Below are 27,279 nucleotides of genomic sequence, written 5' to 3'. Positions count from 1 at the left end.
TCAGTAGTTATTTGTTGTCATGGTGCAAGACGATACTGTTTGAAACAGTCTTGCAACTGTGTTGGTCTTTTGTAAATGTACTTCCAAAATTGCTCCATCTTAGAATAGTCACCCCAGAATAGTATGCCTTTTTGTTTTTCCATTCGCGTGATTAGTTCTTTGCCTACACAGGTAGAGCTTCTGATAGACATTTGGTTGACAGATGGCCAAGCAATACAAAGTGTGTGTATGTTTGGTAACATAATAAATGACATTGACCTTGATTTACCATATTCTACATCATTTCTTTTTTGTCAACGCCAGTAGGCCTCGTCGTCAGAAAATACTAATGATTTGCTTTAATATATGTTTTCGGTATCATGCTAATTCCGCCTCAGAATCCATATTCAGCCAATAAAAACATCATAACTTCTTATCTATTTAATGGTTCCAACGTTATTTACAAATTAGCATCATGCGTAAGTGATGGCACACTTAAAAATGAGCCATATCTGGTCCATAATTAGTTCTAGACATGGATAGGTATTCTTCAAAAAATATTAGATAAGATTTAAGTATCTTTCTGTACATAGAAGTTATGAATATCCCCAATATAATTAAATTTGAAACATTCAGTACCATCTTTTTCGTTAATCCTGAGTCAGTGTGCTTTTGCATAAATATTTCTCGGTTTTTCAGATGAACCATATTATCATCGTTTAGATTTTCACCAAGTTTCCCAAGTTATTTATACATCATTCTATAATTGTCTAAAAGTCTTATTGCACTTTAATGAGAACCGCTTTGTCGTTTATATTTTACGTTATTATTTAAATCTATCAACTATAACAGTTTCACAAACCAAAATATATTTATGATCATTACAAATTGGCACAGCTTGATTTGGATAGGTTTTCAGAAGAGTCATACCCAGAAGAGTTATGATTAAATAGTAAAAAATATTCAGGATATTTATTTATTAAGGCATACATTAGCTAGAAAGACCTCTGAATTTTCCAATTTCACTCAAGATAATCTGTTATGTTATAGTTTTAGTCATTTCTTCATCACCACGTGAGTCCGGACTGTTTTCGCTCAGGACCCTTGATAGAATGTGGCGTTTAGCCAAGTTCAGCAACTTCATCATCAGTTTCATTAAAACTTCAGCTATGCCACAGAAGGAATTATTGTCATATAATTAGACCTTGCCGTATTCCTTAGTAATCTCCTTTACACAGATATAGTATATATCAGTGGAATTATAATTCTGTCTATTTCTATTAGTGAATATAATTTTGGCTGCGTTGATTGGTCGAATTCCCTGATAAATAGTTTCTGAAATTGATTGGAAATATTCGTATAAATTTGATATACAGTCTTCTCTTCTGTTATGTATATGTTTAGTAGATATCTCTTTCTAAGCTGTATTCACGGAGCAGTTTTCGATTTTAGGTTTGGCCTGATGGAGTGTGTTTTGCTGTTTTATTGTCTATTACTTATTTGAGTTTTTTTATACAATTGACTTCTTTGCAACAACGTGTGGGCTCAGTGATACGCACATAATCACAATATAAAACAAAATGTACATTTAGCTAATTTTGGTATTATTCTAATTTAATAACAGACTATTTTCTAACATAATGTTTATCGTGCTAGTTGTTCGATTGCATAATATTCTATGTCCTCCCAATTTAAGTACATAATAAAAAAAGTTCATACACTTATTATACAAGTGTTTTACCGTCACTGTTTTATCTGTAGATGATACCAATCTTGACAAATAATGATTATTACGTTTATTATATATTATTAACATATTAACTTGACTGTCTCTTACTCTTTCTGTTACTATAACTGGCATTACAAATTCCCACAAGGCTGCACTGACGTCATCCTCATATTCAGATCATATACACGTATATTAATGGCAGTTTTAAATTACTTTATATATTTTTTATTTAATAAGCATTTATTAGAGCAATACTTATATGTACCAAAATTATAATTATGTAGCCTCTACTGTATAAATAATAGTCTTTCATAATTTTGTATCCATTTTAATAATCTATATTGAATGTCCTGCTAAGGGATTACATTTTTCCATTTGCAAACGCACGCACACACACACACACACACACACAAAATTCAGTGAAAATATTTTTGCTTATTATTTATGATTTCTTCCAATAATAAAATTAATCTGCAACGTTCCTTTTAATGATGGAACTCTGATTTTTTTTAATTGTTTTTCCAGATTCACTTGCAATTTATAATTGTTTGTCATCTCTGATTTTCTTATCTCCTTCAATATAATTCGACTGAGATTTCATCAGATTTGTACATTCTTTAAATCGAGTATAGCAAGTGTTCTAAGATCCATTTCATCAATAGATTTAACACGATTAAAATCTATTACATTTTAAATATTTGTCAATCTTGAAAACTGTATTCTGCTTGTCGTTTAAAGAATGAACTTATTTTCAGATTAAATTAAAATACAAATACGTCCCAAAATAAACAACGCGGTCACCACTTTGCACTCCCTGTTTATTAGCTGTCACAGAGAAAGGCAAGAAATGACTTGGTTTCATGTTACATTTTACTTTGTTTGCAAATATGTAAAGCATACTCAGTTTTAATGACGTATCGTGAAATGTTGCCTTTATCAGTAGGGGGATTTGAAACTTTATGAAGTTTTGAACTGTTTCAGGTCGCTGTTATGAGTTTAATTTAGTAGCATGTGTTTATAGATTTTAATTCCGTACTTGTTATTTTTTTTTTAGCTGTGTGCGTGCGGGTATATCAGGCTGTCGTTCTTGCCGTTTTTATGTATGTCTGTATGGGGATGGAAACGCGTGCGACTTTCAAGGCCATGCAAGCACGTAAGTGCTGATATGTAAACTTGTGCACATGGTGGATCCATGAAGGGTGTGTTTGGCCAATACAAGTGTGAGCTAACCCAAGAATTCAGGATACGTGAGATTTGACTATGGAAAAGTGAATCAGGTAAAACTTTCTAGTTGACAAGGTTTACAAGTATTTAAACGAGTCATACGTTGTTATGAATTGTATGTGCTGTACAAATGACTGAGTCATGAGTCATGTTTGATACAATTGTTATGTTTACTACAATTGATCATGTTGTGTTTCAATTGAGTACATTTGAGTACAAATGAGTTGCATCTTTTTGCATTAGATTATATGAATATCACCTCTATTACACGAGATTATATGAATCATATCTTGGTTTTACTGTATCGTGTTTCCTCAAATTTTGAATATATGAATCACATTTGTTTCTCTATTTTTTATTGATAGTATGAATTTTTGTTTTTATCATAAGTTTTCATAAAGTCACAAATTCATTCACATATAACAAATGTATGTGTGAATAACTGAATGTGTCGTATGTTTAGAGCTTGAAAGAATCACTCTCTACATGTTGAAAAGAATATACATATATTTATTAATTCATTTCATAAACTTCCATCTTTCACCACATTGTTTGTGTTGTCATTTACTCCAGACATCCATTGAGGTCACATCCTGTTACACAAGCTGTTGTAACCAGTTCCTTGGCGTCTGAGAATTTGATCACTTGGCTCTAAAAGTGAAAAACAGATTGTTAATTTCACAAAGTTTCAAGTTCGAAATGCATTGACTTTTATGATTATACATTGATCTACCTTGGTGCTAAATAGTCATCTAGTTTACTTAGAACTTGGAAAAGATACAAATTGAAGTATCGACACTGTTTGGTGAAAATCAACTGGAAGACATTAAATCGGATATGTAAACAACTCTTTGCCAAGGTACGTCTTCTTGTGATGATTCTTCATCTAGTTTTCAAATCTGAACTAAATACTAGTACAAACTGTATAACTGAGTTGAAAACTAGTAATAGTATTTAGTTCAATAAATTAAACTATACAACTTGGACAACATGAGTGCATTCCAGTGGTTCCTGATAACCGTTGTTTAAAAGTAATAGTTCCCTTACCTTCATGTCACCGGTTCTTCAGCACCAGACTATCAAATTATTTTACAATCCTGGGCCAACATTCTCGTATACGTTTGCTTTAATTAAGGTATTTATACCAAAGCGGCTGATATTTTCTTTGAATAATGCACGTGTTTATGTAATGAATCTTTAGAGGTTTTCGTATACTTGCTCATGTCTAACACGTGCTGAAGATACGAGATGAATGAGATATACTATATAAATGAAGTGATGCAACGTCATGAAAGTCTTTTTACCAGAATTTACTAAACTGATACAAAAGAGTCCTGAGCCAGCAATTAAACGATACTAAAAATTGATATGTGATGCCAATTTAAACGTATTTGAAATACTAATTATCTTTCTAGGGACTTACCAAATCTCACAGATGAAAAAAAGATTTTTATCACAGTTGTCATCATTTAGTTTAAAGTCTAGCCAGTTGAATAGTGCTGCACAATCGTCATTTCCATTTCTCGACTCACTCGGCTGTCCAGCGCCCCATAGAGCAGATTCCATGGGATCGTTGTAAGGGGCCCATACCCAACTACCGTCAACAATAATGTCATTTCCCGCTGTCCAAAACTGTATTACAGGTTGTTTCTTATCTGAAATTATATATATATATATATATATATATATATATATATATATATATATATATATATATATATATATATATATATATATATATATATATACATATATATATATATTTATATATATCTGTATATGTATGTATACAGTATCAAACACAAAATGTGTTTTCTGTGCAACGTTTCACTGTCAGACTCTAGTCCAGCATACCTATCCGACCTCACCCATGTGTACACACCAGCAAGATACTTAACGCTCCTCTTCTGACAATCGTATACTCATTATTCACAATATGAAAACAAAGTCATATCGACAGCGTTCTTTTGCATACCAGGGCCCAACAACGTGGAATGAAACAAAGTCATATCGACAGCGTTTTTTTGCATACCAGGGCCCAACAACGTGGAATGAATGGCCCACTGAACCTAGACACAAAGACAAAGTGATCCCATTCAAGAGTGCTCTAAAAACTCGCTTATTTCGACTGCAAGAACAAACTTATAATGTTTCCTACCTTAAATATTCTCAGCATGTTTTTTATGTTTTCTAATTTCATGGTGTTTGTATTTGTAATCATATCATTATATGTTTTTTTATCTTATAGGTATTGTCTAATGTTGTAAAGTGCTTACAGCTTCTAAAGATTAGGTGCTATACAAAGTCCTCATGATTATTGTTATTATTATTATTATTATTATTATTATTATTAATATATATGTATATGTATGTAGGTATATTATATTTATATTATATATATGTATGTATGTTATATATATTATATGTATATATAAGTATGTATGTATGTATGTATGTATATTATATATATATTATATGTATATATGTATGTATGTATGTATATTATATATATTATATGTATATATGTATGTATGTATATTATATATATTATACGTATATATGTATGTATGTATGTATATTATGTATATTATATGTATGTATGTATGTATGTATTATATGTATGTATGTATGTATGTCTATTATATATATGTATGTATGTATGTATGTATATTTTATGTATATATGTATGAGCGGAGTCTCAGGGAATACAGAGCAAAGCAGGCGGCAGAGAAAGAAAGAATTAGACAAGCCGAGGAAAAAGAAAGAGAAATCGAGTTATCCAGATTCCAGGCAGAAGAAAGAGCCAGGGAGAGAGAACATACGTTAGCCAGGGAAAGACTAAGGATCGAAGCGGAATCTAGGAGGGGCGAGAACTGAATGAACATTCAGGATCTACAAGCAAAAGAGGATAGACGTTCAGATAAAAATGCCGATGTTTAACGACTGAGACGAAATCGTCGATAACTTTTTAATTCAGTTTGAAAAGTTAGCTTTAATCCGTCGTATACCCGAAGACCAGTGGGCCATTAATATCTATCCAAGGAGCTACCAAGGATGTCTTTCATAATATGGCACCGACTGAAGTAAATGATTACGACGTTCTCAAGAAAGCGCTGTTAAGGCACTACGAGCTGTCGGCTGAACGTTTTCGCAAACTTTTCAGAGATTCGTCTAAGCGAACAACGGAGACCCACGCGCAATTTCATACCACATGCTTTTCGATAAATGGATTACAAGGACAGGCACTGCGCTGACTTATGAAGGCATACGGGAAGAGATCTTGAAAGAACATGTCCTCAGTACGTATCGGAAAGACCTTATCGTATTTTTAGGGGAGCGTGATTTTGCGACGTTAGAAGATATTAGTGTGATGGCTGAGCGATATGAGAGTGCACACTCTCGTCCATCCACCTGGGGTGGCAGGGATCGATCCATCGTCACTGATTTTAGAAGAACTAACGGTTTGGCACCTCATAGGCGGAATGGTCAAAATGGTGGGAAGCTAGGGGCTGATAATCCCAGCCGTGATCAGTTCCGTGGCCCAGGAAAACCCCAAGGGATATATAAGGGTACCCTTGGTAAGAAAGCTGAAGTTGTATGCTACGGCATAAAACAAACCTGGCCATATTGTCAAAGGCTGCAGGAAATATCGCCCCACGATAAATGCAGTGACATTAGGCTCTAGTAGGTGTAAACCAGTAAAATGGTCGAATACAGCAACATCTACGGTAAAGAGAGAGAACTCTACCGTGCTGTATGACACCGACTGTAGTTATCCAGCTGATTATAAAGGTGAAACAATGGAAGTCCAATTTGCTAATAGGATTAAAGATTCTCTCCAGGCTGTCTACATCGAACTTGATTCTCCGTATGTGAAAGGACGAATTCAAGCAGCGTGCTTGTCAGGATTGTCGCACGACGTAATTTTAGGATGTAGGTATGTGTTGCCACAGCCTAATCATGTGACGTGTACACCTGTACACGTGGGTTCCGTAGAGACGCGGTCTATGAAAAGAAGACAGGGTCGAAGCCGCTGAACCTCTCGACTTCACCCATAGACAATTTGCTACCTGGTGAATTAATGAGACTTCAAGAGGAAAATTCTACCCTTAACAGGATACGTGGGCATGCAAAGGATGAGTTCGTGCTGAAACGTGGTATCTTGTATCGAAGCAGAATTTCAAAATCACAACAATACTTGCAAGGGATACTTCCTAACTCCACCGAGCAAATTCTCAAATTAGGGCAGGTAATGATGTGATTTTATTGTTTACTTACTGGAAGACTTGAAGGGAAAATAATGATGGACTCAGAGTTTTAAACGATTGTGAAGATCGTGAGAATTTAAGGAAAACAACATACACATGTTGAATGGAAGAGATACAATACATCTTTTAAAAGCTGTCTGCTAGCAGAAAACAGTCAAACAGTGGAATTACAATTCATGTATATCACTATCAAAGACAATGGAAGGTTTGAGCCTATGAAAGATAAACAATCTGTACTATGTAACAGATGAGATAAGTCAGCTTACTTGAAAATAAAGGAGTTTTAACGTGCAGGTCCTATGAATTCATGAGACCAGATTGTCCCAAAGCATCAATATTATATAACAAAATGGTGCACACGATAAAAAGTGATAACTGCAGTGCCGGCAATATACTAATACGATAATAAATTACAATGCACAACTCATAAAAATAGACAACATTCAACAATATTAAGTTGATTGAAACTACATTCAGCATTTAACAATATAAAGTTCATAAAAACTACATCACACACATTTTAAAATTAACAAATACAAAAGTTAAGACTAAAGCCTGGTCTACGAGATTGTGAACTGGATCAAATGCTAGGAAAATCACGCAGAAGCCATTTGAACTGCTTTTCAATTCATTCAAGAAAGGTATTTTAGAAACTCGCACAGCTGATCAATGGCTATGCATTTTTCCTGGACACAATTTGCATGCTGTTTAATTCAAAGTATTTATAATAACTTCAGTGTAAAGAATTGAGTCTAGATCAGCAATCCAAGACCTGAGAAACGAACTGGAATTAATCGACCCCTGGAGAAATTCCAATCATGATTTAAAGATTATACCTGGAGGCATAAATCTCATTTGAAACAAAGTAGATTAGATTACTTGTTGGTATCTGATTATATTTATATGAATACATCTAATGTACTTATCTTACCAGGTCATAGGAAAGATCATTTAGCTGTGGTTTTGGGTGCAGCTTTTTCAAAGTACCCAAGGAGGAAAGGATATTGGAAATTTAATGCTCAAATGTTGAGGGATAATAATTATATTGACTTGGTCAAAAAGTGCATAGTAAATGAATCAGTGAATGAATCATACATAGGGCGAAATAAAGAGGGTCACGTTTATCACGAATAATCCAAGTCGGACCATCTTCACTAACATGTTCAACAATAAATTTTATTCTGAATATATATGTGCTGTCATCAATAAGATTATTAACGATAGCAGATACTCCTTTGTCATCCATTGTGGAATCAATAAATATTCCATCGCCATCAATCTTAAATGTTGAAAACAACATGAGACGCACCATAGTTGATAAATTCGTTCTTTGATTGTTGATAAATTCGTTCTTTGCTTGTTTGATCAAATCATACAGTTGTAACTCAAATGGTATTTGCTTTCTGTCACCCGGTAATCTGTCAAAATCGGATTTGGTGATGTGCTCTGGCTCAATCGCAGATAACCTTGTAAACTCATCTTGTGTTGCTCTAGTGATCTGATTTAATTTTTGACGAGATATAAATCTGTCCTAGATTTTGGTAATGTGATTGTGTTCTTCCTGGTGAGATCTTGATATTTTTGTTGCATTAATCTAGCTTCGTCCCCTCGTCTCATGCTATATTATTACTTCTTTTAAAAATATACATAATAGTTTTTCTCTAATTAGGCTTTCATCTAATTAGAATTTTACCAATATTATAATGGTCAACCAAACATATAACAGTTGCAAGTGGCTGATGATGGGGTCTTCTACACCTTGTGAAAGAAAATGTCGCAGTGATTACTGTGCGATTCATTTACAAAGCGTTCGACTTGGAAGTACCAGCCCAAAATCTTAAATGGTTTGTGGAGTTGGTGATAAAGAAAAACACCATTATGTGTAGCTTGTGGTGGGAGAAAATATCGTTGAAAAGATACTTCGAGGTAACAAATGCTTCAGATTATGAAAAAATTAAAAATCAAGATTACATTGACCGTTATATTAAAAACAATAACATTGATCAAATTAGTGAATAATCTGTTGTACAAGTTAGTGAAGACTCGTCCGGCACCCCTTAGGTAGATTAACTCCCCCCATATTGCTCATATAAAATAAAAGTATTCACATTTTATCACACGAAAAAGCATCACAATGTGTCATATATAGTTGTGTTGCTGTTCGTTGGTCATTCCAACGGTTCCATGTAATTGTTTTAAATCATTTTTTTCATTCATGTCTGGCCGGCCCCTGGTCGGTTCACACCCTCCTGCTGCTCGGTGTACTTTGTTGCGTATTAGCAGCCCACGTAGTCTGAACTATGAGCAACCTTTGATTTTTATTTTCTCAAGCGAGTACAACACGGATGATTGCTACATCGTTGTCGGCAAATGTTTTGTTGAATTCAAAATACAAATTAAACTCAAGGGCTCAGAGACGATATTACATATATATATATATATATATATATATATATATATATATATATATATATATATATATATATATATATATATATATATATATATATATATATATATATATGTGTGTGTGTGTGTGTGTGTGTGTGTGTGTGTGTGTGTGTGTGTGTGTGTGTGCTAAAGTTCAATATTAACTACATACCATTTGCCTTATACTGAGTACGCAGTGTAAGCTGAAGAAATCCAAGTTCATCTTCATTCTCGATCGTAACAAGACTAGCTCCGACGGCCTCGCAGTAATGCTGAAACGGGAATATAGATAAATGGCAATCATCCAGACTCAGTTTGAAGTATGTATGTGTCTGTAAATGTGGCTGTGGCTTCTTGATCATCAGTTATAAAATTCATTTGTGTCTGCTCATTAGAAACTCATTCTCTTTATTCTACTTTTCGACAATGCAACCGTACCTTGAGCAATCACTCAATAATGGGTGCATGCAACTACTCTTTTAAAAATACATATATATATATATATATATATATATATATATATATATATATATATATATATATATATATATATATATATATATATATATATATATATATATATCTGTGTGTGTGTGTGTGTGTGTGTGTGTGTGTGTGTAAGAGACAGGCAGACATATGTTTACCATAGCAACAGGCCATTTTTCCGGTCGTTTCACAAAGGCATAACAGCTATGTTCGAACGACTCCCAGCCCGGTTCACAGCCAAGAGCTAAAAATTCATAATGCAATTTTTTTAGACATTGCTAAGAACTGATGATTATTTTTCGCGTCATATGTTACTTTTGAATGACGAATTCAATGAAAACTGAATCGTAAATGCTGCACAATACCGAGACCGTGTGAGGTCCTTGAAATTAGATATATTTACACAAATATTAATATCGATGATTATTCACTTTTATGTTTAAATTTTGATTATAAAATAGTACTACATTCTTTTATTAAATGATTAATCATTTGATAACTGGAAGATCATGGGAATCAGCCGATGCTGAAAGCAAATGTACGAAAGGAACGTCTGCTTATATTTCAGGCAAATACGATTTTAAACATTGCTGATGTGATTGATGAAACATCTCCTCGATCTCCATGAGGTCTCGTGATTGCATCACAGACACGAAACTGCGACAAAGTTGACTTTGTGTCAAAGCTACTGGGTAAAAACAAACGCTAAATAGTGACAGATGTCGTTTACTCGATCGGCTCAACTTTAGGCCTATGTAAATATAAATTTATCTAATGTGGTTAAGACTTCTGTATTCACTTTATGATTACCAATAAGAAAATGTTTCACAACGACTGCTCTTACACATCGCTTGAATAATTAACATCATCGTAAAACAATCTCTATTGGACTGCATATAATATTTCTTGAAAACAATAGCATTACAGTTTATATAGTAACTGCAAAAAATAAATGCCATAGTATTGATACAAGTTGTTGACCGAGTTTCGATTCGGAAAAAAATCAACCCTTGTCTAATTCCTATCTTAAAACTGTGAGCCGAATACAATAAAATTATCCTTAACAGGTTATTGTTTTGTGACAGTTTGTATTTTGTTTGCTTAATATTTCATTCATTATCGTCTGCTTCTATTTCGTCCCTTGACTGATACTTCTCTCGAGCTCATCTTAGTGTTGACAAATTGTCTATTATCCGAGAACTGTAGCCCTAGACAATTGCATATATAAACGTGTGGCTAAAAGACTGCTGCTTTATCACGAAGAGAATAATTTAAACGTATTTGGCGTGTCTCACCTGTTATAACGAGGATTGAAACGAAGATCAGCGACACCATCGTCATCTTGTCGAAGCACATACACACACCTTCGCGTTGCAACTAGAAACCCAGTCACTGCATGCGCACTGTTTATATACAAAACCCCATTTATTAAATATTCATTTATGCAAATATGCAGATGACTTTGGAAGAAACGATGGTTTTCATTGGACATTGTGGATTTTAAAAATAAGATTGACACTGAGACTTGTGCAACTAGAAATTTAGTATTATGTTATCTGACCGGTTGTGTATTTGTCTTAACCGCTGCTAATAATTCATTGTACATTTCATTTCAGCGCTGGTAATTACATTTTATTTTGTTTGATATTACAATTTTTTAAGTTTTTATTTGAACCGTAACTGTGAATTCTTTGTACGTTTATATTTTTTAAATATATACGTTTTGAAATTAGAATTGAAATGAAAACATGCAGTATACACGCCATACCCATTTGTTACCGCTATCAGTTTTCGTGGTTTAGCAATAAGATCGCATTATTTTACCTGCACGACAGTATACTCCAACGCTGTATTATCGCGGGCTCTATATTATAGTGACAAAATGGGATTTTCCGATTATTTTTGGACACGCGAAGTCTAGCGGTTGTTTACAGATGTAAAGATGTACCCAGTAAGGACGCAACTATCTTACAACACAATTTCCACAAAAATGTCAACATTTGTTATAAGTTTACAATGAAAAAGAATGAACATCACTTTTTTGTAAAGTGCATTCGTTTACTTTAATCATCATATATAAAACTCCAGTAGAACTTGCTATACCTGTATTGCCTCTGATTATGAAATATATTCAGTGTATCGTCTGATGTTTGATGATTATAGGTCATACACTGATGGTGACATACATGTCCTTACAAAATTAAAGTTGTTATTTCATTTCATGGTAGCCAATATGGACCAAAATTAACAAAACGTTGATTATGATCATACCTCTCGTACGTAAATAAGATCATAATAACAGTTATACTTTCTTTAAATCAGTAATTGTTCAGTAATTATATTAATAATAGTTGTTATATTTTTACATTTCTTTGCCCAGATTGCATTTAAAATTAATATAAAGTTAAATATGCTGTTGTATTTTCATAGATGGGTGGAACATGTGCTAGAAAAAAGTGATTAATATTATAAATGCCACTTGGTGATGCCATGTGGCAGCTGTGGCAATACAGGCCACAAAAAAGACTGTACTGTTAGACCAAACAAAACCTATGCTAAATCAGTAGCCAATGAGATCATAGAGGAGGTCAATGATGATGACAGTGATCCAGAGCCTTCCCCGGATACTGTAGAAGCCAATGTGCCACTAACACAAACACCCATCACCTACAGTACAGATGCGAAGTCTATGGCAGAAGCACCAATAACAACACTCATCACTAACACACTCACAGCAAACAATATTGACACACCTACTACTGAAACAAACATGGAGGTACCCATGGAGATAGCGACACCGACCAAAGGAAAAAAGGGTGCAAAGCGCATACAGACCAGGTCTCCAAAGAGCAAAACCTCCAAAACAAAGAGAACGATTTTCAAGCACGAAGCAAAGGAACAGTTCAAACTGGGAACCTCGACCGTGACTGTCACCGAGACAGATACTAACACGGATGAAGACATGGAAACTCCCAGGACACAAGCAACGCCACAACGACGGAAGAAAAAGGAGGCAAAAAAGCCAAAACGGTAACAACTACGATGAAGAGAAGCCCTGTGGCCAAAGACACTCCTAAAACACAAAAAAGCAAATCCTATCTGACGAAGATGATTCTAAGCGACATATTCCCTACCCTGAAAGGAAAGAAAGCGACAACACAAATTCAGACAACCCCAGACAGCAAACATCCGATACCACCAGAGGGACCCGCCGACAATAACTTAACAGACCAGGTCCCAACACAGTCAACGATAGCACAACGGACCCGATACACCATAAAAACAACAACAACACCAACCATAAAGACGACCAGGGAAACGAAAACAACCAACACACCCAAATGGACTCTAACACGCCAAATCTAAACTAACGAAACATATACATAATGCAAACACAAACACGAATACCATTGCCACACTGACCTTCCCTATCTAAAATGAATACTACAAAAAGTATTATTAAAATACTATCAATCAACACAAATGGACTAAACGTCGAAAAGGCAAAGAAACTAATTGACATAACAAAAACTTTCGACATAGTTTGCATTCAGGAAATACATAACATAGAAAGGGTAATTACATACTATATAGAGGACAGACTAAATGCTGTCTTTATCATCCAAAAATACCCAGTATGCAGCAGATCAGGGTAGGAATACTTGTAAATGCAAAATATCTCAAATCAGACTGGAAAATACTACCAGCCCCATATTTTCTGAAGGGAAGACACATACACCTAGTACTAAACAAAATTCATATTGTAAATTACTATGTACCACCAATACAAAACTGCAAGATAGCCTTTATTCTTAATTTAATGGACTATCTAAAGGGCTTTACACAAGAAAACATAATAGTATGCGGTGATTTCAACTCAATCACTGCTAAAGGACACACGGTACTAATTATACGGAAGAACTGTGAACCAGTCTATAAATTGGTGAACAAATAATAGAGTATTTACGGATTTGGTGGTCCATAATTGGTTAATAACGAAAATTAAAATTTTAGTAAAAACATCTTTTGAGAGCTTATCCTATCTGTAATTTAAAAAAAAATTATAGACAAAATTCTATTGATGCAATTTTAGTATTTTTACAGGCTTGACTTAGGAGTACTCAGTAATGAAAGTAGCACCTGATTCATTTGGTACAAATAGGTTTTAGTGCATACGCAGTATCAGAACATATGCATATGTGTAACTTTTGCGGCAGTTTGTGAGGTAACCTGTAATTTGTGCAATTGAGATTTTCTGATGTTGATACACTGTAAAGCTGATTTGTCTTATTTCTATATACTTTGTGCAATTTTAATATTTACTTTTTCCTTACAGATTTCCATTGCCCATATTATATGTCATATATGCTTAGATTATACATATGATATCTGTGCATATAAAACCTTAGGAACGTTGTCTAATATTCCAAAAAATGCCAGTTTTATTTGTTCAATTTCCTACCGTGAAACATTTTCAGGTTGTACATTTAAGTCCTGAAAGTAAATATTGTTTTTGTTTTGGTATGTTTGTTGTTCGATTATATTTTTGTTTTCCGTTTATATAGTTTTGTTGTATTGGGGTGAGGATGGTGGGTGGGGAGCTGCAATAATAAGTGGTGTCACTAAGGTAGTGACTAGTTTAACCCTATCCTAAACAGTTTATGTTCAGATTTATCTGTGCACAATGCACATGCAACAGTCAACAGTGTAGACTCAGATCTGTCAACTCATAATGTGTCGTCGGATTAGGGTCCATGCTGTTTGCTGGATGCCCTTGGGTGACCGAGTGGTCTCAGTCACTCGCCTTTACAAATCATGGATATCTCACCTCTATCATCGTACGTTTGAGTCTCGGCTCGACTAAAGCGGTCATGTTAGGATCTCTGACAGTAGCTTCTGTGGTCCTTACCATTGTTTTCCTGGATTCTTTAACCTCCAAGTATACTGGCCGCCATTTACAGACTATCATTTTCGTATGTGTTCATTTTTCTCTAATTTCCTTGTAGCCTCTGTGGCTTTGGTTTTTACAGTGTCCGCGTACGATGCCCAGTTTGTCAGCACGGAAACTTCCTGATCGGAGATAAAATTTGATTTAAAAATCTAACAAATTCGAAGTATTAATGGTGATAATCAGTATTTTTTCCATATAAATCTGCTGAAGAGGTATCACGTATGTGAAATTGGGCCTTGATAAGAAATACTAAATAAGGGCTGAAATTATACGTAGGATCAATGCACTATGCTGTGAATACAAGGGAGAGAGAGAGAGAGAGAGAGAGAGAGACTTTTGATTTCGTCTTTACAATATGTATTACTTTTGAAAAGGTATATAAATTCAAAGCAATTAATGCACATAATCAAATACTATATGTTTTCTTGTGTGTGTGTGTGTGTGTGTGAGTAGGGCGTGGCTGCATGTCAGCATAACAGCACAATATTGGATGTACAATACCGATGTAAAGATAAAGAACTGCATAATCATTCGGAGTTTTATTTGTAGATTACAAACCAATAACAAATGTGATGCATGACAGTGGATAGATACTGATCAGCGTTTTCTGAAACTGGAAACATCTATCTCCCAAACAAATATACTTGCGTTGAAAACATATTCCAGTGGAATGTTCATTTTTTAATTGGATGTATTGTACCAATTGTCCTATATGAGTGGTATGTGACACGGATAGACCACAAATCATTCTTTTCACCCAACAATCGGTTCTCCATGTCTGAAAAATAGATTACATTCTTGAGCGACTCTAAGTAGAAGAGATAAACAGGTATTGTTCATGTTCTATCTTGGTATGTTTCAAACTGTTTTGTTAATTTTTCTAAGATAACATAAATGTTTTTATGAAAATTTAGTGAAGTCTTTGCAAAGCAGCTAACTTTCTATCTTTAGAAGTGGGAGCAAATTAGGCGTTTTTGCTCTTGAAAAACGCAATGGATAGCAGCACTTTTCTCCTTGACATACCAATATCTTCCATGAATAAAAAAAATAACATATATAAAACGTGCCTACCTTAAATAATTTTATCAAATATTTTTCATGTAAAAGAGATGTTTTTATTGCAACTAAATTCACTGAAAACGTGTGAAATATTTGTCAAATAGTTTAACTAGGTACTTGATTTATTCACTTTTCTTCGGTATACAGTTCAAGCATTGAATTAGAAAGACTTGTATTTACAGTGGGGCATTTTCTTCGTCTCCTTCCCAGGTAGGTTATGCAGCACTAATATTTTATTTTCATTTATATTTTTGTGAAATGTTAAAAGTTTCCTAATGGGGTGACATAGGGTGTCTGTCCTTTAATAAAATATACCAAGAATACAATGGAATATTTCCATCGTCTTTCCATCAATGGTCTTACAATCGATCAAACTCATTTCAAATATAAATTACAGATGTGGTTGTTTGTGCATATAACGTTAAACTTACCTAATAAACCAAAGTACGATTCCCATTATACATTCATTGTCATGTCTTAAGCATGCTATATGTATATGTATATATATATATATATATATATATATATATATAAACATTTTCCGACAATCGATATTTACCCTGAACATACCCTTGTTCAGCTCTAACGGAGACATATGCGATTATTGTCTCAAACATTGGACAAAACGGCGAAAACAAAGGCATGCCTATCAGTTGCATACTTTATTTGCTACGCCTTCTCGTTGAAAACAGTAGTTGTCAAGTCCATACCTCCTCAAAGGAAATTTTGCAAGAGAATTTCATACAGGTAACTATCGCAATATTCAAGCTACATGCACTGTTAGAAGCTTGTCTCGGTACGGCCACTCGGTATGTCAATTGAAAATGTTTTGAATGTTTTGGGCGGAATTGTGCACACGTTAACTCTGCGTATTGAATTTATGAAGCTCATATTGTTGGCTTGCCATAAAAAAGGATTAAATTACATATATGAAGATACATTTTATCCATAATTGTTTCTCATATCCGTGGAAAGATTTCAAAAAATGTAAGAAAAGAATTCCAGGCATGTGTAATTGAGGCTTGCTTTAAATACGTGAAATTCTTTAATTAATAAATGTTATACCTCTAATTTGCTTATCTTACTTTTTCTTCTTTACATAAGTGAAATTAAGTCAAACTAATTCACGTGTGTGAATATTAATTTAGTAATTGTTAAATAAAGATACATTGCACAAATGTGAAATTCTTTTTTTAACAAATTGATAATTCTCATTCACGCATATGAAATTATGCAAGCACTCTAGAGATAGCAGGCAACACAGTTTTGGATTTCGCGATTCTTAATCCGTTGGTAAGATTTGCTTTTGATGTGAGACTGCTTCTTAGTCTATGAAAGGCAAGAATTGTATACTTGTTTATATAATGTTCTTAAATCACACGTTTTGCGGTTTCGACTTTGTGTTTGTGCCCCACTTTGTTACTTACTTGCACGCATTCTGGAAGTTTCACGTTGCGTGTTGTAAACAATAGCAGATAGAAGGAGACAAGTTAAGGAGAGTCCTGGGTGATCCATTCAGAGAGTCCAAAGATGTAGGATTATGTGGGCAATTTCAGACCTTAGCATATTGCTGTCATTCGATGCAAGTAACTTTGCACAGCATTTTAATATTTTTGAAGTGTTCTACATCACAGTAACTGATCTTGCCTTTCTTCAAGTCATTACGTTGAAAAAATATATTCTTGACACTCTGACATCGTTCATCAAGCATTTATTGAACAAGTAGTGTTTTGAGTGTGTTTTTGATAATTGAAGTCTAGTGTGTCAGCCTTGGTATCCAAGGTTTAACCTTTGCATCTTAAAGTTCAGAATTTCTGAGCATTATATACACGAAGAGATTGCATACGATTCCCACATCTATGCACAAAAACATATTGATAGGGTTGTCAGAGATGTTTGCCGACAGATCTAAGTAGATATCTAAGTCCGATATAACCAGATCCCATCAAGGTCTAATATGGACTCACCAACATTATAGTCAATTTTGTGAATTACCGAAAGGTCTATTCAAACAAGAACCAACTGAAAATCCTAGGCTGAAAAAATGTATAGAACCAAGCATTGTATCTCTAACAGATTATTAAGAGTCAATCAACTAATTGAAAAGAATGAAGATGATCTCATATCAGTATACTGGACAATACAATCAATAATAGTAGGTAAAATGGAAAATGAGGAGGATGATGGGTCCCAAATTAAGTCAGACCAAGATGTACATAATCTTAATACCTGGCTTGGAATTCGAGCTTCTGACAATCAGTAAAGATTAACTTTATTATTATATCCAATCTGGATTGGACAAATTCCGGTTTTGTTTGCAATACTATCTAGGGTTCTGTAATGGACCTATATTATTTTTCATCTCCGTCTGTACATGCGTCGCTTATGTGTTAACATTGTCCAAGTGTAGTTACTTTTCTGGCTCAGAAAAATACAGGTTTAGACACAACCACCCTCTACTCCATGTAAAGATTAGTATGTCAGTGGAATAAATGTATCATCTATAAATATGTTTTGGACTAGTGCAAGAAAATTTTGCTTTTTTTAAATCAAGTTTGAATTTGCCTAAACCGATATTTACGAAGATATCGTTTCGTGTGATAATTTCGAAAAACAAAAATCAACTGAATGCATGTAAATACCTTTTTATCAATATATCTATTTATTTCCATATCATCAAAACTATATTCGCTCAGCGTAATTTCATCAAATCTGAGAAAATAAAATTCCTTCATACCGTACAGTCTAATTGTTTATTATAGTAAACCAAATATAACAACAATTATCAGATAGGTGTGTACATGTTATTTATTCTATATAATGTGTCAATATATTTTGACATCATTAAAATATTTTGTTAATGAGTATTTTTTCACTAATTCTGAAAAACTGATACTCGTACTAAGGTAAAACAAAAATGATTTCTATGGTGAAACCGGTCCAAATATAAGATGCACACTATTTGTACACACACACACACACTACTATATATATATATATATATATATATATATATATATATATATATATATATATATATATATATATATATATATATATATATATATATATATATATATATATATATATATATATATATATATTGTTTAGGTATCCTGGTTTATTCAGCTGCTCAACGTTTATTAGAAAGATGCAACCAATGTTATGTAATACACTAAGTTTACTTTTCTACCAATGCAACCAAATGGAATGTAATACACTTAGCTTACATTTCTACCAATACAACCTAGATGTTATGTAATTCACCAAGTTGATTTGTATCACCAATGCAACCAAATAGTATGTGATACACTAAGTTTACTTTTCTACCAATGCAACCAAATATTATGTAATACACTACGTTTACTTTCTACTAATGCAACCAAATGTTATGTAGTGCACTAAGTTTACTTATCTACCAATATAACATAGACGTTATGTAATACTCTAAGTTTACTTTCCTACCAATACAACCTATACGTTATGAAACACACCGAGTGTATTTTTCTACCAAAACAACCTAATGATATGTAATACACTAGACGTTATGTAATTCACCAAGTTTATTTGTATCACCAATGCAACCAAATAGTATGTAATACACTAAGTTTACTTTTCTACCAATGCATCCAAATGGAATGTAATACACTAAGTTTACCTTTCTACCAATACAATATATACGTTATGTAGTACGCTAAGTTTACTTTCTACAATCCAACCAAATGGAATGTAATACACTTCGCTTACTTTTCTACCAATACAACATAGACGTTATGTAATTCACCAAGTTTATTTGTATCACCAATGCAACCAAATAGTATGTAATACAGTAAGTTTGCTTTTCTACCAATGCAACCAAATGGAATGTAATACACTTAGCTTACTTTTCTACCAATACATCCAAATGGAATGTAACACACTTAGCTTACATTTCTACCAAAAACCTAGACGTTATGTAATTCACCAAGTTGATTTGTATCACCAATGCATCCAAATAGTATGTAATACACTAAGTTTACTGTTCTACCAATGCAACCAAATATTATGTAGTACACTAAGTTTACTTATCTACCAATATAACAAGGACGTTATGTAATACTCTTAAGTTTACTTTCCTACCAATGCAACCTATACGTTATGAAATACACCGAGTTTATTTTTCTACCAATACAACCTAACGATATGTAATACACTAAGTTTACCTTTCTACCAATACAACCTAATGATATGTAATACACTGAGTTTACCTTTCTACCAATACAACCTAATGATATGTAATACACTAAGTTTACCTTTCTACCAATACATATACGTTATGTAGTAAGCTAAGTTTACTTTCTACAATCCATCCAAATGGAATGTAATATACTAAGTTTACTTTTCTAAGGATACAACTAAGACGTTATGTAATACATTAAGTTTAATTGTCTACCAGTAAAACCTAGACGTTATGAAATTCACTAAGTTTATTTGTATCACCAATGCAGTCTATACATTATGTAATTCACGAAGAGGGTCGCGCGCGGCCAAGCGGTCAAAATCACTGGCCTCTAGCGAATATTGCCATTTCATCTCTGTCAGAGTGCGTTAGAGTCTCTGGCTCGGCCAATGTGGGTATGTGCGAAAGTTTGTCAGTAGCTTCCCGTGGGTCGGTGGTTCTTACCGGAGTTTTCCCGGGTTCTTCCTCCACGAGTTATTCTGGCCGCCATATATAGCCTATCATGCACAGAGAAGTCGCGTTAAACCCAAAACAATAATAACAACAAGAACAACAATAATTTACTAAGTTTATCAAGTCATCAAATAATGTTGGCACAGACGATCCACTTAATATGCATAATGACGTTTACCTATCGCGATATCGTTATTTTATTTATGGACTGAATTAGATCGGTTGGTAAATTCCATATGATCAGCATATGTAATGCGCATGCGTATAACACGATCCATTTCACGTGCTTGCTGTATCAGAGGGAGTGAGCTCGAAACCTGCAGTTTATTCGTGTCTCTATTTGGTTCCTGCCGCAAAGGCGGGCGAAAGATAGAAATAGTATATATCCACTGTAAGATGTATGTGCATCAGTGCAACCAATCGTGTGTACTCAACTGTGATTTTGTTTATAAGAAAAAGTTATAAAACTTATAATTTTAGTGGATTCTTTTCTGTCTTATGAAGATGTGTATTACCTTCAACAATGAAACACCGTTGGCTTCTCATGAGATTTATATCTTTCTTTTAAAACTCTAAACAGTAATTGGCTTGTGTGTTTATCTCTGTACAACGACTCTGGGTATGAGATACATTTCTTTCCAAATTAAATGGAGATATTTGTGATTGTTTGGTTGCTTATGGAGTTCCAGGTAATGAAATATATTGCAAATGATCACCTAGTCAATAATTACTACAAATAATGCTAAGTTATTCACAAGACGCTCTTAAAGCATATGGGAAGTGAAATATTTCAAACAACCTGTTAATTCATACTGTTTATTTACCTTAGAGACATTTCTAGGAAGCTGTGTGTAATCCTTTGTCGAAGAAGTCCAGATCTGGCATGTGATAATGGAAGTTACCTCACAGCAAAAATGCAAATAGTTTCTCTCAATAGAAGACTATATATGTGACTCTTAGTATGCACGGGGTATTCACAATAATCCTGATTAAATATAAAAACGGTAATATGATTAGGTGAACCACACATTTTTAATTATATTGTAAGCTTACATTTTGTTCATATCTGTAATTTATAGACAACATCTTTAAATAGCTAACAAAATGTTTACGTAGCAAGAGTTCAAGGCCAGCTAAACTAGGTTTTCCGTTGGAAATCTCTACGTTCTATTACATTATAGGTCACGTCAAAATGTGCATACATTGTGCTTTTATAAACAAATTATTCGTTCCTATTTTAAATCAGTCATATATAATTAGAGAGAAATTATTTATTTAAAATATTTATTGAAATTACTGAAGTTATCATTCATTGATTATGTGAGTTATGCAAGCTATTTTGGATATGTGTGCACTCATTCAAAGGCATTCTGGACTGCAACAGTGTTACATAAGGACACTCAAGACTGTTGAAATTAATTCTGTACATTCTATATTTATTACTTTTGATAGTATATTTCGAAATATTTGAGATTTAATTCACGTTAGAGTCTCTTGAATTTTCATTTTTATTTCATTTAAAGAAATGGATTGTTGATTTTACTTAGCATAGGTGGTTTCACTTTCTTTCTGTTACACATTTTATATATGACCTAGAGTGTTAGCATAATTTGGGGCCTCGACCAGGATCTAAATTTCTTTAAAACATTTCGGAAATATTAAAAATCGTTTTTAAAATTGAAATAAAGCGCTGCTCGCACAGCTGATGACTATTCCTTGACTCAGAGAGAGATTCATTTGACTGTAAGTTTTCCTCCCAGTAATGTTTTGGTAAAATCTTATCTCATTTCTCGTACAAGTACTTCGAAAAGTCAATCTATCAAACGTTGAGAAATCGCCTTGTTTGGTCACCAACGTTTATCCTGTTCAAAGTGAAATCCCTGATTTGCATCATTCTTGTGCAGTTACCAGACCTATGGCAACATGAGTTCTTGAATTTATTTTTCAGGCTCTTGATGGGGTAACCTTTAGTCCTCATATTGATCAATCAATAGTTATTGATCACTTTGATCCTCTTTTTATTACTAATTGCTTCAATTATAATCAGCGTGACCAAAGAGAATCACTGTTTATCAAACAGGAACAAGATCCTGAGATCTCATGTTTGTTTCAGAGAGCTGTTAGTGAAATTGAAACCACACGAGTTCCAGTTTCTTATTTAATGAAAAATGGCGTCCTTATGAGAAAATGGAGACCAACTGAGGTACCCGCGAGTGACGAGTGGTCCCTGAGCTATCACGTGCTCGTTCCGAGGTCGTTCCGACAGGAAAATTTTAGTCTATCTCATGAAATTTCATTGGCTTGTCATTTACAAAATCAATAAAACTTATCAAAATATCCTGAATAATTTTTATTGGCCGAAAATTAAGTGATGTTTTTAAATACTGTTGATCTTGACACACTTGTCAATTGATAAGAACATTCAGTCAAAATGATGCCCAAGACTCATCTGCAACGTATTCTCGTATTTGCTGAAGGTTTTAGCAGAATGATATTACACTCTGTTGGTCCATTTCATTAGACCCATCATACTTGCTATCCAAAATGTGTACGTACACAACATTTCCAGAGGCATTTTCTTTTAGAAATATCTAAACCAAAGCTATTGTAAAAGCTCTGATTAACTTCTTTTTGTTGCACTTGTTGGTCTTCCCAACAAAATGTCTATCCTGATTAAAGGTAAACATTAATGCCTGCATGTTTCCAACATATTGTGAATCAGTTAGACATAACAGTTTAAAGCTTCTACCTATCATCCTTAAAGTCAAGAAAATTTAGAAGGTTTTATCTAACTTTGAAGAACATGATTTTGTCATATTGCATTTTATACATGAAAGGAATTGGACGAGCTCGTTTATTTGCTGTTAGGTTATCGGTTCAGGAATCACTGGGGTTTATTCCTTTTGAACTAGGTTTTGGACATACTGTATGTGGACCATTGAAGTCATTAAAAAGAAATATTCTTTCAAATGAAGATTAAAAGTTACTCTTCTTGACTATGCCTGATTTCATTTTTATGTCGTCAACGTCTTTGAAGTAGTAAGAACTAATCTACACCCTACTCGGTGAAAAATGAAATTAAGGTATGAAAAAAATAGGCAGCAAAGGAGTTTTCAGTCATTTTGTGATAAAGTTCTAGCTCTGTTGTCCGTACATCAAAATCCTCTTGGGGCTAAATTCTATTGTTATTATACAATAGAAAAGAAAGTAAATGACCAAAATTATATCATTTACACCCATGGAGAGCGGAAACATATATAAGTTTGTCTTGTAAATGTGTTAAAGGAGCATGTTGATAAAGACAATACATATAATTATTCCACAAATTTAGTTGTACCTGTCCCACACAGTGAGGATGTAAATGATGAATGCATTATGACTGTAGGGAATATGTTTTAACGAATCATCGGAATTTAGAAATGTAAGCAATCTAGACCATATGAGAAGTGGTTGTATAAATCGTGTTATAGCCTTGCTATCAAGTCTACATTGAGCCACAACGAGACTTCAAAGCAGAGAAGGCCAACATCGATATGATTTTCCGAATGATACAACAGCAAACGAAGCACAGGGACAAAGAAGGCCGCTTTACATAGCCTTCATTGTCCTTTCAATGGCTTTAAATCTTGTCAGCATAAGCGGATTATTCAAGATGCTAGAAAAGATTGAACGTCTCCTCAACGTGATTTACTAATCCATTGTTGTATAGGAATATGCCAGATGAAAAGTAGCTGAACTGTCTCATTGATTTGTGTTCTATAATTTTGTTGAAAAGAAGAAAAGAAGGATGATGATGATGATGATGATGGTGGTGGTGTTGGTGGTGGTGGTGGTGAATCCTTCAATTTTTAACTTATTTGTAGCCCCGTAACTTACTCGTCTTCACAAATGAAGTATGCAGCTCTGTCGCAATTATCGCCATTCATGTAGAAATTCTCATGTTCAAGAAGCCCTATGCAGTCGTCATGACCATTAGGTTCTCCAGGCGCCCACATTTTGAGTTGCATGACGTCATGGTTAGGATACCACATCCAGTGACCTATGGAACTGTTGTAAAAAGCGCCGATCCAAAACTCTATTGCTCTGGGATCTGGAAAAAGGACCTAACATTTAGCTGTGAATACTGCGCACTGAAGGATCTTAACTTACTGTATTTGACTAAATGTCACACTAGGGCACAAACAGAATAAATCCAGATCGTCCTTAGCATTATCTTGATGATTTAGAGATATGCAGTTCTTTTCCTTTATGATATATGTAAACATCGTTGACCCTGATCTTGCTCATGTAACGGCAGAAATGGAGTCCCATTTAGGTAGGCACTACACTTGGTGATGTCCTAGTTTTGCTTCACACAAAGGAAAGCCTCATACTGAAAGTGTCAGAGAAAACAGGGAAAGCATTTAAAGCCTAATTTGAAGGATGTTTGATGAATGTAAAGGAAGGATATCTATCCATGAATCTGGTGTTTCCCGAAAGAAGTGCTGTTTCTTCAGGTGTGTCAATTAGTATAGTTATACTCAAAATGTCTGATTCAGGCATAAAACTGTAAGATACTTATACAAAAAATAAATTTTAATTACACTCTTGGAAACTGTAGACTCAGTCTATAAATATTTAATTTCCTACTTTTGGTTTGCGACTTTCTTTCCTCATTAGTTTATTTCTCAATTTGAATACACCGGGAGTTATAATCTGTAAATAAGCATAATGACAATAACAAAAGCCAATAGATTATTCATTTTTACTGTAAATATTCAGAACTTTTTATTCATATTGATGGATTAAATTAATTTGACATCGTAGAAAAGCTTCATGTAACTGTGTTCAGTCAGTCTGTAATGGTGCAAACTTTTGTTGAGATAATTTCGCAGTACATTCTGTCGTGATCAGAGCTGAGACAGACCAAAGCAAATTTCGGGAAAACTTGGGCCATTTTAAACAGGTGTCATAAAATGGTATCTTCTAGCATAGCTAATAATAAGGCGGACAAGAGAAGATTGTTCTGACTTCGGTGAGAGTGAAAAACGTATTGGCGGTTTGAAGAAGTAATCTGGATTGGCTAAACTAAACGAGGGTGTGCGTGTTCCCAGACGGAATTCAGGCTTTTAAGAAATCCCCCCTCCCACAATTAATCATAAGCTCTGAGGTTAGCCAGAATTTAGCTCCAGGACTTAATAATCTGTATTTTTCTCGTTAAATTGTCCAAGGGACGCGTGTCTGAAATCACAGTCGTTTATTTTCGGTTAAGTAAATAAGAGTGTAAAACCGAAATTGACAATGTGACAAAAACTTTATAAATGGGTTAACATGTTAAGATTTCTTTATAAAATGGAGTATACATCACGTAAAAACAGCCTAAACCCAAAATTGGATTCTGCTTAGCTGTTCGGCCTTCCTAACTACTGATACAGTGGTTGACCGATTAAATTTGAAGCCTGATTTATATCGTATGAATGTCATTTGGCTGTAGAAGAAAAACTAATTAATATGTATATCCGCAAACATCAAAATAATTCTATACCTTCATGTTAGATAGATTACTAAACTTTTCTACTTGAACAATCATAGCAATCAAAGTTCATGTGGAACATATCCTACTACCCTTCCAAGTCTATCTAATCGGTCATTAAAGTAACCGCCTGAGAGAGAAAGAGAGAGAGAGAGAGAGAGAGAGAGAGAGAGAGACAAAGTGATTGAGACATACAAGGAGAGGGAGAAATAGAGACAGACACAGACTGATGAACAGTCGCCCTACTCACCGTCAATATGATAGTGTTGTCGCAGCTGGTTTCGGATAAAGTTGAATTCAATGTGATCATCAATCTTTATCGGTATCCATCCACGGCTAATGCAGTATTGCTAAAATTATTGACGAACATTGCTAGACTTATATTATTTATATAAAAGCCCCTACATCACAGTTAGAACACTGAACAGTCGATTGACCAATTAATTTAAGTCAAGATACTTAAACTCATGTTGATATGGAAGCATAACTGTTGTCCAGGAGACATTCAATACTCAACTTTGGCAGAATATGACAAGTAAAATAGTCCTACCAAAGTTTCATTAAAATGATAACGTTTTATTGGAGGAGCTATTTGAACACGATTTTCACCTGGTTGCTATGGAATGCTATAAAAAGATCATCTCTTGACATCAAGATTTGGTGGTGTGAGATCAGAAGGTATCAACTATATAGTTTTTACCAGAGCAACGCAGACGTTAGGGAGACCATACGTAATACGCATGCAAAGTCTGTGACAAATTTGCCCAATGCCATTTGGATATGATAAAATATGCTTTCACCTTGCCCGATGATTTTACCAAGAGCATTAAAACAACAAGTTCTCCACCTGGTTGAGAACCAAACGGTCGATTGATAGGCCAACAAAAAGACCATTTTGTAAGAACACGTTGTGAGTCAATTTCCACAAACTGTAAATCGATATAATTAACATATAATGCATTTTACTGA

General features: G+C 34.1%; 3 protein-coding genes across 4 annotated transcripts in view; all 3 read right to left on the bottom strand.

The window, feature by feature from the left end:
* LOC149807511 (perlucin-like protein) overlaps positions 1-27,279 on the bottom strand; it is a 414,808-nt gene that overhangs the window by 229,391 nt on the left and 158,138 nt on the right. The window lies entirely within an intron of this gene.
* The window catches only part of LOC149807512 (C-type lectin domain family 7 member A-like), a 171,080-nt gene that overhangs the window by 142,137 nt on the left and 1,664 nt on the right, over positions 1-27,279 (bottom strand). The window contains exons 3-5 of one of the 2 annotated variants that reach the window (XM_089967364.1): positions 26,561-26,660; positions 24,675-24,888; positions 15,665-15,845 (exon numbers count right to left, since the gene is read on the bottom strand). The exons of the other annotated variant lie outside the window; for it this stretch is intronic. Coding sequence (XP_089823490.1) covers positions 15,821-15,845; positions 24,675-24,888; positions 26,561-26,660 — 339 coding nt within the window. The 3' untranslated portion in view covers positions 15,665-15,820. Of the gene's footprint in view, positions 1-15,664; positions 15,846-24,674; positions 24,889-26,560; positions 26,661-27,279 lie in introns of those variants that run through there. 2 annotated transcript variants of the gene reach the window in all.
* On the bottom strand, positions 3,422-11,525 carry LOC149807513 (C-type lectin domain family 4 member E-like). The gene is made up of 5 exons (XM_089940704.1): positions 11,412-11,525; positions 10,275-10,360; positions 9,803-9,902; positions 4,356-4,587; positions 3,422-3,583 (listed from the first exon to the last, which is right to left on the bottom strand). Coding segments are annotated over exons 1-5 (480 nt in total). The 5' UTR covers positions 11,473-11,525; the 3' UTR covers positions 3,422-3,582.

This window comes from Sinohyriopsis cumingii, chromosome 1 (genome assembly GCF_028554795.1).
Source record: "Sinohyriopsis cumingii isolate HCF-2022 chromosome 1, ASM2855479v2, whole genome shotgun sequence".
In the NCBI taxonomy this organism is placed as follows: Eukaryota; Metazoa; Mollusca; class Bivalvia; order Unionida; family Unionidae; genus Sinohyriopsis; species Sinohyriopsis cumingii.
This window is presented reverse-complemented; position numbering and strand designations above follow the sequence as displayed.